The 14,290-nt window shown below is 48.0% G+C and overlaps 1 protein-coding gene across 2 annotated transcripts; it reads right to left on the bottom strand.

The window, feature by feature from the left end:
* Nucleotides 1–428: 428 nt before the first annotated feature.
* On the bottom strand, nucleotides 429–4,040 carry LOC131209703 (tumor necrosis factor alpha-induced protein 8-like protein). 2 transcript variants are annotated; one of them, XM_058202827.1, is made up of 4 exons: nucleotides 3,769–4,040; nucleotides 2,672–2,804; nucleotides 2,014–2,168; nucleotides 429–1,934 (listed from the first exon to the last, which is right to left on the bottom strand). In XM_058202827.1, the coding sequence occupies exons 2-4, from the start codon at nucleotides 2,682–2,684 to the stop codon at nucleotides 1,521–1,523; spliced, it is 582 nt and encodes a 193-aa protein (XP_058058810.1). In that variant the 5' UTR covers nucleotides 2,685–2,804; nucleotides 3,769–4,040; the 3' UTR covers nucleotides 429–1,520. The 2 variants fall into 2 exon arrangements, with proteins under 2 accessions (XP_058058810.1, XP_058058809.1); XM_058202826.1 differs by lacking the exon at nucleotides 2,672–2,804.
* Between the last annotated feature and the right edge of the window lie 10,250 nt (nucleotides 4,041–14,290).

Below are 14,290 nucleotides of genomic sequence, written 5' to 3'. Positions count from 1 at the left end.
TTTCAGGAACTTGCTATATTTTGGCTTTCTATATACGAACATTATGCGTTTCGCCATCTTCAGTAAATCTCAAACAAGCAAGGGGTATGTTTTATCATTTTTCCTGTCTGCTTCTTCGGGATAAAAATGTGATTTATGAAGCGATTTTTGAATTTAACGGCATTTTGAACATTAAATTCAAGGTTTTCACCGCAAGTCGACGTAAACAGTCGACATGCGGTGCATGAGGTGGAAATATTTCATGAAATGGTGAATTTGAACGCAATGAAATGTTTCGCCGTTTACAATCTCACCACAATCATGGCGGCGCCCGGTTTGAATGTGACTGTCCGTTAATCGGTTAGGTTAGTTGTTTTTATAATTAAACAAATTACCCTCCAATAAAACCATCATCAGTTTACTAGGTGCCCATTCAAAATATCTTCAGATTTTATTTTGTTCAATATCAATCTACGGTGTGCCACACGGTCGCAACACCAACTAACCTTACAAACACATGGCTCTCCGACATCATTTCATCATTGTTCTATAAACTATCAGTATAATGCAAGCAACGTTCCCTTAACAGTGCCGGAGAAGCATACTATTCCTTAGATAGTTGAAAGACGTTTTACTTTCCTAACCTTCGGTCTACCTTCTAATGGTGCTTCAATAGCCTCCGCGCGTCCTGTGTGTGGTTCGGTTTTCTTTTTAAATTGAAATTTTTGTGCTTTTCTGTTTGGTGACGTACCGAAAAAAAACTAGTGGTCTCTTAAACTGGGTCGAAAGAGTTCGAAAACTGGTCCGTTTGCTTGAGCTTCGGTTTGCTTGTGCGCCGTTTATACGGCTAGTTTCCACTGGGTGACATTCATATATCTGGTTGCTATAATAGGCTATTGATTTTTTAGCCATCTAAGGTGACTGAAAAAATTCCGAGAATTCCGAGTGCCTTTGCGTGTAGGGTGATGTAGCATTTGGTCGTTGAATGGGTGAGATAAGGTAAGAGAATCTGGTGTCTTGCGTGTTCGTAAATAGCTATCATTCAACACTTTCACAACACAACATCTATGGACTGCGCGGTGCACACTGTTCGTTCGTTTTAAATATCTTCAGGAAAAGCGCTTACATTTGATATGGACAAACACCTAGGACAGCACTGATGATCCGCCTAGATTCTGTGTTCTAACATACTGTTCTTACCCAATAATGCAGTCCCTTTCGTCTTGCTACTAAATAACTTAACTTAAGCACGATCGATCGATGCACTTAACGGTGAAGCACTCGAACCGTCCCTCGCTGCTCGCTGACTCGATTTTCGATTTGGATCGACTGTTTTTTTTTAAATAACTGTCTTCCGACTAACACTAGAGCAACGGTCCAATCGATGCGGCATTCCAAGGCAGAGTTGGGCATTGGTGCGCTGACATTTGAAGGGGGTGTTTTGTTTGCTGTGACGAAATCTACGAAGCGCGGGGAACTTCTAAAGGATTCCCTCCGACCGTGCCTGACTAATGACTGAGCGTGTAAACACCTGGCGCGCATTAAATGTCTCCGTTCTCCATCGCCTTATTGAGATCGACCACGATCTTGTCCATGATCTCCCGGTACGGTGAGTCTTGCCGGAACGCGGTCTCGAGCAGGGACGAATCGGCGAACGTGTCGAACACCTCGTCGATGCGACCGAGCGACTTATCCGTCAGATGGTGCACCACGACGGCCCGCAGCAGACTGCGACAATCGGCAAGAGATTTCTGCAGATAGCCCAGATCGAAGCTGTAGTCGACTTCGTAGAACGACAAGATGGCCATCTGCAGCGTCTGGAACTTGGAGCGGAACCGTTCGGCTTGCTTCAGCTCGTCCGCATTTAGCTGCCCGTTTCGGTGGAGGACCGCAATCTTGATCACGATTTTGATTATGTTCTTCACTAGCCGCTCGGCATCCTTTTTGCTGCCAGTCTACAGAGGGATGGACGCGTCAGTAGGGGGATACTGTATAGTAAGTGACGGCACCGCGACGGATCGCAGCACTACTTACGTGAACTTTCACCAACCGGTAGACGTTGTCCAGAAGTGAGGCAGTCGTACCGTCGATGAACACTTTTGCCACATTTTTGTTTGCCATCCGCGATAGGATCTTCTTCTGCGCCCGCAGGCCAATGTCCTTTGCTTTGAAGGCATTGTCGGTCATAACTGCGGGGAAAGTATAAAAAGAGCAAACAAAACGAGGGCGATTAGGGACCGTAAATGAAAGAGCGTGCTTCGAGGAAACTTCCTGCACTGAGACAATTCCGTTAGTCCAGTTGGCCACTGCCGAACCGAAACGTTCACGGTTGGCCCTTATCATTGTGCACGCATCGATTGTGGAGGAGATTCGATTGTTGTTTGCGGAAGACACAGCATATTGATATATCGCGCGTCACATCTTACACTTTCGAGCGAACCGGAACAGGTAATTGGTGAGCGTGAAATGGGAAACTGTGGTACTTTGTGGTACAAACACAAACTGGCCCCGATGGTTGGTGATTGATTCCAGTCCCCAGCTTTATTGACTTTCCTTTTAGCAATTAGTGGTTTGTTTGAGAGCAGGTACCAAAACGGTGTTGCTTTTTGGGGTGCACAACATGAAATATGTATAACTGAAAGCTTTAAGACCTGCGAAATAAATGAAGCTGATGTGATCGTGTCTTACCCACCTGTATCGATCATTATGGTAGGAGGTGATTGCAGCTAAAACTTAATCTCGCCGCTTTCAAACGAATTTGCTATTTCGATAGATAATATGTTCAGCAATAAATCATAACAAACTAATGGACCGGAAGAGTGCTCCTGAAAAAGGAAAGAAAAACAAAACATAGCAGCAAACGTAAATTATAAATGTTTTAAAATTATAATAGAAAACAGCAACAGAACAGAACAGTGATGAGTGGCTCGAGATGAGAGAGAAAAATGTACATGAACAAAGGGCTACCAAACGACGAGGTGTGTACCTGGATCCGGCATCATCACACTTGGATATAAAATATGGATTTTCAGTGTATGGAAAAGCTTCCACAAAAAACGTTGAATATAGTAATTTATTCCAACGGCCCATTTGCACGCGAGCCAGTAGCCTGAGTCACCACGGCAAACTAGGGTTTTCCGTACGTGTAATTTCCGCTTGTGGTAGAATTAGTAGTCGGCCAACTCGAGCGAATACGGGACACGAACCCAATTCGTGCGACTAGGGCGAGTAACGAATACTAAAACGCCCCCAAAACTAGAATTACTCTTCTGGGTGAGAGTGAAGTGTTAGAAAGGCACATTCTAGTTTCGGTTCTAGGGAATTCTGATAAAATAGTTGAACGTTGCCCCGAATGTTTCCGTTTCCGTCGACTAGTGCAAGCTAATGTTGATTGATCGGATTTATTCCTTCCTTTCGTAGGGAGAGAATTTTCGAACGGGCACAGCCATATTTTCATTTCTTAGCACGGCCTGTTTCGTGTGTATAATCCGTTTAGAACTTTGCTCTAACCTTAAGCAATTAAGCCTCAATGAGTTTTTTCTTTGGAGAAAAAGAAGGATTCTTTCGAAGGATTCTCCACCATTCCAAGGTGGTTTTCGTCGGTGCATTCGATCATTGGATGAATGCTTCACCCCGAAAATCAGCTAATCGTGGCTTAAAGATCTTTGAAATCAGATTCGCTTCGCCGCTTTTCCAGGGAGCCGATCCAGGGGTTCGTGTACTTGGTGATCCTTTCTCATTACGCTAGGTCATTGTCAGGTCACGAGGCTTAAAGGACAGTACACTTACACAAACAGTTCGCACACTCGACGGCAACGCGCTGGTAAACGATCCACGTTTGCAGTTCGAGAATGTTGGCCGCGTTCATGCTGTACATCGCTTCCTACTTAAAGGTCCGGTCAATGAACAAAATTTGGCCTGGTGTTAGGCTCGTTGTCCTCGTTTTGTACTTCAAGTCTCGAAGGGTTGTTCCTTAATGAACTTGCCCGGATGGTGATGTGGATGGAACGGATCCGTTGGTGGCTAACGATGGCTTCACGCACTTTCCATCCGAAAACGAACTGGCACACACCGCGAGTGGCTGAAACGAAAGATATGTATTGTATGTAATTGCAAAGTAAACGTGGTGTGTCATTGCGATTCAGAAAGAAATCCGTTCAGTTTGATGAGAAGAAAGCAACGGAGCCCATCTCTTCGAAGACATTTTCGCCCAGCAGAGTGAACCAAGAGTTAATTGCATTAAACATACTTATTACTAACGGCAGGTTTTGGGGCGAAAGTGAACATAGAATTTATGGTGGCAAATTTATTTGTTTTTCCGCTACCGCGCAGCTTTGGTGTCATCGAAAGTGATCACTGTTTTCGGACCTGCTGACAAGCCTTTGTTGGTGGTGGTTATGCTGATTTTATGTTTATCGTGCGGCATTATCATAATTCCCACCATCAAAACATCATCATCGGGTTTGCTCGGGGCGCGCGTGCCTCTGGGCCTCGACAGAGCGCGCACGAGATGTCCGTTTTTCCCGGACACAATTGTGAAATGAAAGCACAACATTAGCTGTGTTCTCACCTGATTGTCTTCCTCTAGTCATTGCGTGCACGCCCCTCCGATCTCAAACCAAACATTGGGGCCGGGGCCCACCTGCAATGGTTAATTTCTTAACGGAAGCTGCAGGAAAGGACGGTCACCTTGTTTGCGGGTTGACTTTAATTTGTCGGCTGAAAACATTAAATTCAATCGCTACCCAAGGAGCTTTGTCGAACAACATCACGGCTATTGGGTTTCAATGGGTGATCTAACTAAAATGCCTGTTGGAGCGTGCCAGTGTGTGGATTCTATTATTGAATATGACCTATAGTTTGATTAGTCTCCAGTTCCCCAGATACTTGATTGATCGACCACAACGTGCTGCCTCCTAACATCGTTTCATCAAATACTTTCACGCGGGTTTACTATCCATGTTTTCATCGATTACCATCGACATCAAGTTAAACGAAACGATCAACCACAAGATAGCACAAGCCGCCGAAGTAGTCATGCTATTGATTTGGCCAAAACCAATTTTTGTCCGTTTTCTTCGCGCCAGGCGAAAAAGAAACTCGTAGGAGATGAAAATCCATTCAATCCACAACACTTAATTTACGGTTCTTGCGAGATGCCGAATTTCCTTCGCACGGCTGAGTGAAACCTTATCGGAGCAGCGACCGGATGGGCAATTTCCCTTATCCAATTTGTGTTGTTGATTTGACGGAGCTACCTTTTCGAGGACGATGACCAACAAAGTCGCTAAGGCTCAACAAATTGCGTTTCATGTGAACTAATTTTCTCACCAGCGCTAACCGTTGCCAACGTTTCGGGGCCTCACTCTAATCTGGCCATCGCGTATCTTGGCACCGGTGACCTAAATGGGCCTAGTTAGTGTCCGACTGTGATGGAGGCGTTAGGTTTGTGTAAATGGAATCGGTAGAGATTTGATTATGCCTCAAAGCTTGGTGCTTTCACAATACAAATATTTTAGTATAATAAATGTTAATGGCGTATAGCTTAGCGGGGTTTTTCCGATAGCATTTCCGATTGGCATTTTTCCGGCCACACATACACAAGCATCCCCTAGCCGACCGATCATCGAAATACCCCATTTGGATCACTTTTCATGAATGATTCATTTCCTATTTAGTCTTCGTCCTCGTAGTCGTCGTCGGCTGATCGAACGATGGGCACTTGAGCAGGACACAGCAACCAGCACCACGTGTCCCGTTTCCCATTGGAACATTTTCCGGTCGTGTTCGGTCTGGCAAGTTCTCATGTGTTTGCATTCGATTCACCCCGGGCATGGTGTGTCTAGGATTTCTGCCTCGGTTCTGGTACCATCGACGGCTGGTGGTGTGTCCTTCGCTACCAGCACACCACCGGAGAGCTTTGGGACTTTGATGTTGCTTCTGAAAGCCAATTATCGATTGTTCTAAAAGTGGACGAGTGTCTTCCACGGATGTTCCGGCCGATCCTCTGTCCACCGCCGCACTTGTTGTGGGTTATTTTTACTTCCCAGAATGGACTAAGGCGCTATCTGCGGGTGGAAGCATTATCTTATATTCTGAATGAAAACCCACACATAGACGACAGACAGCAAGGTTTCGTAGAGAGGCCACCCATCTTCCTTTTTAAGTTAATGCTTGATTCGACGGAAATTCAGGAGCCAAGCATCACGAGGAGCACCAAACGAGAGCTGTTAAGAAGCGTCAGTACTGTCCAAACGTCATTTGAATTGCATTGGATTGGAAACACTGGCAATGGATAAAATGAATGAAAATAAATTTTTCCAATTCTAAGATGAAGAATTTTGAGCTTCTTCTTTGCTTCCATATTACGCCACGCTTCCGAGAAAGGCTTAATGTCCTTAGCTGATTGCGCCCATACGCCAAACTACGCAACGAAGTCGATCTGCTTCGATCGAGCTGGGGGCGGCGGAACGGAACGGGGCGGCGGCCAACGAACTGAAACGGGCTCAGTCAACCACCATGTTGGGTTCGGTTCGTTCACTTTGGGTGCAAATGCACGAAATAGGATTATCGCCATCCGTCGGACGATTTGTCTTGGAAAGTGGTTCCATTTTCGGAAGGTTTTTTTTCGCTTCGCTTGGGCTAATTTCGCCGTCGCTTCCCTGACTTTCACAGGGAGCCCCAAAGCTGCGGGTTCCAAATGGTCCAATAAAATAAAATATGGCCATGGTGAGTTATTAGTTGCTTTCTACAGTTTACATTGTGACACAAAAAAGGCTTCCGGTGGTGTCACTTTCGCGCGCCATACGTAAAATATTCTCCCTCTGTTCTAAATCCTTTCCAGTGCCCGACGTCAAACACTGTCGGTGGTAACGATGAATGAAAGACCGGCACTGACAGGTGTTTCTTCCCATCAAACTCCATATTATTCTGCAGAATTCATCTAAACACGACATGGCCCCGTTCGCAGGGGGCACACCGGCGCAAAGGACCCTTTGGTGTTTCATTTGCTTCTGATGATACCAAGAGTACCAAGTCGTAAACGATCCGTTTTAGTTGCCCGGCGCACAGCGGGCCAATCAACCGAACACCGACCGGGCGGCCGTGCAGCCGGGCACTTCCGGTTACAAAGTGACACTTTCCGGCTCGAAACACGTGTCACCGTGCTGCCGCCGCCGCCTGATGTCGACCTTGTCCGCATGACTCTTTACGAGAAGGACAATTGCCCCGCCAGCGGCAGCATCTTCCGGTTGGCCACCCATTGCCGCTTCCAGAACACCACTCATGGAAATGGCGCCTGGCTGAACCGAGTGGTCGCCCAAGAACAGCGAAACGTGCTGCTCGTGGCAGGCTCATTTTATGCAGGCTTTTCACCGAACGGAACGTGACAGCGAACACGAGTGGACCCAAGAAGCCCCAACGATAGGCTATCCCCTGCTGCGCAACGCGCACCGTCGCTGGGCCCCTGGTGCCAGCATCTTGACGGATATTAACCCGTTTGTGGAAACGCTTCCCTCGTCGGTGGGCTTTCTGGGGAGGATTTTATCATTCCAATTTTTTCAAGCCCCCTGTGGAGTTCCCCGGCCAAGTGGAAAATTATTACGAAACTTAATACGCTTCCCGTTGGCAGCGCCATTTCCGGGAGCCACCTTGTACCGGGCGTCAGGTTTCCCAATTCGATTGGTTAAAAGAAAAATTGATTGGAAAAAGGTATGACGCAGCGGGGTAAATGAACCAAGTTGCGCGAAGCCCGGACTGGGAGGCCGGGAGTAACGCGATGACGAAAGAGGCGATTAAAGGAATGTTCAACGAAATTCTTGGCGTTCCACAGGAGTCCGACCAGCGGACCGGTTTTCCGACTCCGGCGATCGGAACACGTGGTTGACCGGTACGGTGGTACGTGACACAGAAGGAGCGCGCGAAGCCTTCGGCCTCTCGGCGGTAATGAATCAGGCGTAACGGTTATTGGCATATTTATTGCGCCAGCTGACCGAGCCGGCAGCAGCTCCCGGAGTAGTTCGTTCGGCCGCGGCTCGCTTTCTACACACCATCCCCGGTGCCACCGGTCATGGGAAATCAGGGGCCAGATAGCCTGCCGGAAGGCCGATAGAATTCCGGCAGCGAAATCATCGCACAGCGTGCCCTCGACTGAACTGCAATAGACAGTTTTCGCAAACAAATAGAAGTCATAAAGCGGTAACAGCCCAATGGCCTGTCAGATCGGTGTTGAAAAATCGATCAGATTTGAAACATCGCTAACTGAAAATCGACGAAGTTGACGGTGCAGCTAACGAAACCAGCTGGCTGAGAAGCCGGGAAATAATCCGGTTTTTTGGCTTTACGACGGACACACCTTCCATAAATTATTATCCTCACCACAGGCAGACGTGGGTCCGCGTGGCCTGTGCTAGGTTCCGGTGCCCGGTGTGGACTATTTGATGAAATGCGGCATTTTCGAACGCCCAGCCCCAGTGAAAGCTGCCTTAAGCCGCTGCAGTGGGTTGATATGTATTGATTATTTTGCTTTGTGGAACAAGTTTTTTTTTCACCGTGACGCTTGATTCCGTCGCCGGTTTGATTGTCCGAAACCCTAAAACCTAGCTCCCTTGTATCCGGACTCGGCGAACATTTATCACTTTATTTGTCAAAAACCATAAAAATTCGAAATTGGCGAAAGGGAACCGGAGACACCGGCACCGGGCCTTCTATCTTAACCTTCAGAGACGCGCGCGGCACACGATTTGCGCATTGGCGTCTCGGTTGGTTGTGGTTTCGGTTGAACCGTTCGTTGGGAACCGGGCGCAACCATCCAACGTGGTGGGGGGGCATTTTCTAATGTTGCGACTCGACCACACCGCGCCGATGGTGTGTAATTATGGCCCCTCCCTAGGGGCATAATTCCGTGGGCTGAAGGGTCTGAATTTCGTATGCGCACGTTGACGGTGGTGGCTGTTGGAAATTGAATTTATAACGTCGCCGTAACGCTCGGCTGCTCGGCATTTTGCGAGTAGCGAGCGGCGAATGCCGAGAGAAATGCTTATTCAACGCCGGTATGGTCGAGCGAAATTGAAGATGTTCAATCCGGAGATGGGCCGACCGAAGATACGAGTCGAAACCCAATTGAGATGCAACGCGTTGTTGCACTCATTATGCGCGGTGCATGTGCGCCGGCGATGCGCTGGGAATACACGTCATGTGATAGTAAACGCCACCGTCTGGGATGTGAATATCATTTGAATGAACTCTATCTCATCCGGAATATCTGGCACGTCGCCGTAACGATCGCACGAGATTGCTCGAGCAGAGAAGATCAAGTGTAGCAGAAAAGTTTCTAATTAACTCATCACAACACACATTAGCAAACCAGAATGCTGCTGAATATTTTGAACATTTCTCGAAACACTTTCATACGATCTTCGCTAATTATGTGCATTTAGACATTGAGATTCAGTTCGTTACCTTCGTAGTTTGCGGTTTTGGATAAATAATTTAAAAACCCTGAGACTAATGCGGAACGGAATGACCCCACTTACACGATAGAAGAGCTCGTCTCTAAGAACAGTACCTGACTGCGTGCGAGATTACAATCGCTTCACCGACCGACGTAAATCTACACACAATGCGCGATTTACCCGTTTTCCGATTTCGGGCAAGATTTTCCGCTTTCCAACAACCGTCGACCTCCGATTTAGCGGCCGGGAACACGTGCGGCCCATTGGGCTCATTCGTTTACATTCGATTCCTCAACCGGCGCCCACCGGAGAGACCGAAGAAGCGTGCCCAGTCTCGCCGCGCCCCGCGAACCGATCTTGAGATGGTCAATAATAAATTAGTGCGCCTTGCCCCCCTGGAGAGGTAATCCGCCAGAGCTCGAAGCTCTCGGGTGGAGATCTGCTGACCGCCTCTTCGCTTCGTGTGGAAAACACAACCGAACCGGGCGAAACAAGACGCACGGGGTCCGGGTGTTGGCTACGAATCGTTAAAAAGTTGTTTACTTCCTTTCAGCGAAAGATCCGGAGTACGCGGAGGGCCACACAACACAAGTGATTGTTTTATCGTTATTGTGGCAGGAAAAGAGCGAAAAGAAAAACCGTGCGGAAAACCGAGGCATAAAATGTAGGAAAAGCGACTCCAATCAACGGGGGTCCGGCGTAGTGCCGCCAATGTTGTTGTCGAAGGCGGCATCGGCAGACGGCAAATGCAACAGCCAGGCACACGAAAATGGCGCGCGGGAGCTGCACAGTGGCTGACGATTTTTGTGACCACCTAAACATTTATGGGTTGGCCCGTGCGACTTACTTCTAATGTGCGCTCATCCGTTTCAGTATTTCTGATGCTAAGAGGCAAAAAATATTCTGTTGAATTCTTAAAAATGTGTGAACTATTAGGCACCAAATAAACGGCCATTCCTTAGGGCGCACTGTGCTCCGTTCGCTACTTCACGCTCCACGGAACACTGTTCGTCAGGCGTCGTCTCGTTTCTCGGTCTCTTCGGAACCTTCTCGGATTCCTCGTCTTCGTTTATGTACCGGCGAGTCGGCAAAATTATCGACTGGTGGGTCGTGGTCTGTCACGCGATCGTCTACGAAACTGCGGTGGCCGTTTTTCGACTGGCCATGTATTACAAAACCTTTACAATCCGGCTCGTGGAAGGTGCTATTGGAACGAACGGACCACGTGGAATACAAGTAGCGGATTGACTAACGCAGGCTGCCGAAGTGGTGCCTTTCTGTACCAGGTGACGTTATAAAATGGGCCCGTTTTTGATTTAACACTCAAATTAGTACACTTGAAAATCCACGCTTTAATACACATTTACTTTGTGCTTCCCAATCGAAAACCATAATGCATAATGAAGGATCGCGTAATAATGGCGTACACCAAAAGCGATCGAATAAATCGATTTTGGACATTGAATGGCCATTTGGTGTGCCAGCCAAACAAAAAAAAAACCGGGGGCAACTGTCAAAGCTCGTGCCGGGTCGCTGAATCTCGTGAACCCCGAGCTGGTCATCTAGCCAAAGCCGGATACGAAAGCCTCAAACGAATTCAGGGAAGGCGATTTCCCGGAGTGTCCCAACAATGGTGAGACGCCGCCGACCGTAGACCGCCCAAAAAAGGAACCCAACATAATATAAACCTCGTTTATTGGGGTCGCGTTTCATGGTTCGCCAATAACATGGGTCCGGGCCTTCCTTCCAGGACCTCGATAAGCTTCCGCAGCAAACACATAAAGCCCATCAGGATGTCACCGTCACGGAGAATGGAACAGCGTTCTATTTTTCGACGAGACCAGCGCTCTGTAACGATCCTGCCCGAATGGCCAACCTGACTGTGTCACGCTCGCGTGAAGGTCTTGCGGTGTCAGCGCCAACTGTCAAGGTTAATTCCAATTTGCGATCTATCCCACGCGTCACAGAGGCTTGATGGAATTAATTTGCAAAAACTGGCAATAAATTGTGTTACAATATGTCCTTCAACTTCCATCGTAAGCCATGTTTGAGGAGGATCCCAATTAGCCAGCACTTGCCGTGGCTGCAACACCTTAAGCGCCCAAACCCAGTGGCCGATCCAATTACCCCCAATATCTGGCCCTGGGTGGCCGACAAGTTAATTAGAAATATCATGTTGTTGCCGCGATGCTGGTAATTATTGCCACGGTGACGATGATGATGATGATGATGTTGAAGCGGTGATATCAAAATCTGCGCAAGTTACTGTTACGCCGTGGTTGGTAAATTTGCCGCCAACCACGGACCGATACCAACCACCATCATCGCGGTTACGACACTCGACCGGCGAAACCCGTAACCCTGCAGCGGAATCTCATTATAATGTAAAATGATGAGGATGGTGAAAACTAGTTCAACATCCCGGGGACAAGTTCTAAACATGAAATACATCCCAAGCGTGATGTACCGGGCGACTTCTGTAGGGTAAAAAAGGGTTGTGAATCAAATAACGAATCGTTTCAATGACTCTGTCACCGAGAATTTAATATTCTCTAATTCGTATTGGTCCGGTTTGGGGTCCACAACGCTGTTGAGCAACCCCAAAAGCCATGACGACGACCATGAACCCCCCCAAGGTGTCGTCCTTCCGATTCTGTTTGACCGGTTACCTTGGCAATGGCAACGGGCGTTTGTGACCCCAACCCAACCCAACGGGCACGTGCAAGGGGCCGAAAGGCGATGAAAGTCGTCGTCCTGCCGCCGTTGCGCCATTGCCCTGACCTTCGTACACCGAAAGGCTGTAGGAATCGATCGGTTAATTTCGTTGGATTCGCCGGGGCCGGGGCTCTGAAGACGGGGGGGACGAAACCGTTTTCCCAACCGATGTTACGAGGATGAAATGAGAAATAGTTTATCAACATCGCCGATCGGCAACACGACGACTAAGGCCAATGTAAAGCATACCGGCTCCATCCGTTACCGGCCCGCGCACGTGTGAAATGCAAAACGCTTTCTCTGGCAAATACTGTTTTGCGGTCGAAAGACCTTGGTGGAATGGCCGGCTCTAGTTTCACCGGCAGGGTCTTCCAACGACGAGAAACACACGAGGAAGTCCGCCAACATGTGAATTGCGAAGCGCAGTTTGGTCCACAGAAATGGTGAGGTTTTTAGTTACACGTAACTTTACACGTTAGTTTACGTTCGACAACTTTCTATTTACCGTTTCCAAATTTGAAGGAGAATTATTTTCTGGAACACTAACCTTCTGTACCCGCCCGGCATAGTGCATGCGTATGTTGATTTGTTGTTGCCATTACTTGGGCAGACCATCATTTAAAGACGGGTACGGTCTAAATTTAGCACGAGATGCATGCAACGGCCGGAAGCGCAAACTCTTGAAAAAGCCATTCCATCCGACCGGTCTTTTCCGTCGTCTTTGCAACTGGAACGCCCAACTTCTGGAGACCGTCAGCAAACATCCGCGACCAAGAGTCTGTTGGTAGACGCAAACACACAAACTAAATGGACTCCGGGGAACTTTTGAAGTCCGGGTCGAGAACAGTCCATCAGAAATGGCGTGCGTACTTCACCACAATGAGGTTTTTTTTATTGTACGTCGTTGGTGGAACTCGGAAAAGTTACATTAAAAATTCATTGTGAATCATAAAAATACCGTCACAACACCATGGTCCTTTGGTCGCAGTCACAAACAGGACAAGAAAAGGATTTTTTTCTCTGGTTAATGTTTTGCTATGAATAAAATATGCACGGAACGCTGGCCTTACGTTACACGCAAGATTCTAATGCATTTCGAGCTCACCATAAACATTGCATCGAAATGAGTATTTTCGTATTTTGTTCTGTCCTTCTCGCTTTCTATCCTATTCGCCGGAAGGGCACTGCGATGGGAAAGCCGTAGAGCTGCCACACGAAAGGATGTTAGCTTTCGGTTCCGTCATGTGATCCTCTCTCTAGCGAATGAGAACGGGAGCTTGGGATCGAATTCGGTGAGCCTTACGCTGCAGCGAACCGGAAGAACTCCACTTTCCTTCCGTATTTTACGACTGCCTGTTGCTGGCCGTTTTTCGTCCCTCCGTCGGCCTGGGCCAAAAAGGGCTTTTCATTAAAGGAACATTCGGCAACCGATACCAGCATTGTGGCCGGAGTGGAGTTCACTTATCTAAAGAAAACGACCCCATCGTAAGCAGCATAATGACGGTTTTTATTACTCTCGCACTGCGGCCATCACCATTGTCGCGGGGACGCACGCACATAAACGAGGTAAATGGTATTGCGCCCCATAAAACATAAGTCGTCATCGCGGTGGAAGATGGAAGTTCCACGCGGTTCCTCCGCTCTCGTGGCAAACATCGACAACGTGAAATGATTCACACCATTTCACGCGTATCGCGGCCACCGACGAGGTGTCGAAAGTCGTAGCAAGAATTAACGAAAAAAAAACATAAACCGTAAGACATTCGTTCGATTCGCCCGAAAGTGCGGGATCACCCAACAGACGGTTCCGCTGGTGCCGGCGTATTTAGGCCGCGAAAATGTGGCGCAGATTTTAGTGTCCAGTTCCAGCGACCAGCGATGGTGTAGGACAAACTGCGGAAACCATCTTATCTTAAAAGTTTCTCCTTCCACTTAAGCATTTCTTTGGCACTATCGGCGCGCTGACGATTGTTGCGGTGACATTTATTCAATTTGCGCTCTGCCGCCTCAAACGGCACATTCGTGGAGATAAGCGTCGAACGAACGTTGCCCGTTAGCCCCGTTGATAAGACGTTCTTCAAAACCGATAAACATCCACGTCGAGGAAGGTCGTTACTGAGTGGCAAATGCCGCATGATGAACCC

Source organism: Anopheles bellator, chromosome 2 (genome assembly GCF_943735745.2).
Source record: "Anopheles bellator chromosome 2, idAnoBellAS_SP24_06.2, whole genome shotgun sequence".
In the NCBI taxonomy this organism is placed as follows: domain Eukaryota; kingdom Metazoa; phylum Arthropoda; class Insecta; order Diptera; family Culicidae; genus Anopheles; species Anopheles bellator.
This window is presented reverse-complemented; position numbering and strand designations above follow the sequence as displayed.

What these genes read in the sequence shown, in the direction of transcription:
- LOC131209703 (XM_058202826.1), bottom strand. Translation starts at nt 3,856, where the DNA reads ATGTACAGCATGAACGCGGCCAACATTCTCGAACTGCAAACGTGGATC. An exon ending in CGAGTGTGCGAACTGTTTGT is followed by an intron (nt 2,169 to 3,768) that starts GTAAGTGTACTG and finishes CTTTCCCCGCAG; the next exon opens with TTATGACCGACAATGCCTTC. An exon ending in ACCGGTTGGTGAAAGTTCAC is followed by an intron (nt 1,935 to 2,013) that starts GTAAGTAGTGCT and finishes ATCCCTCTGTAG; the next exon opens with ACTGGCAGCAAAAAGGATGC.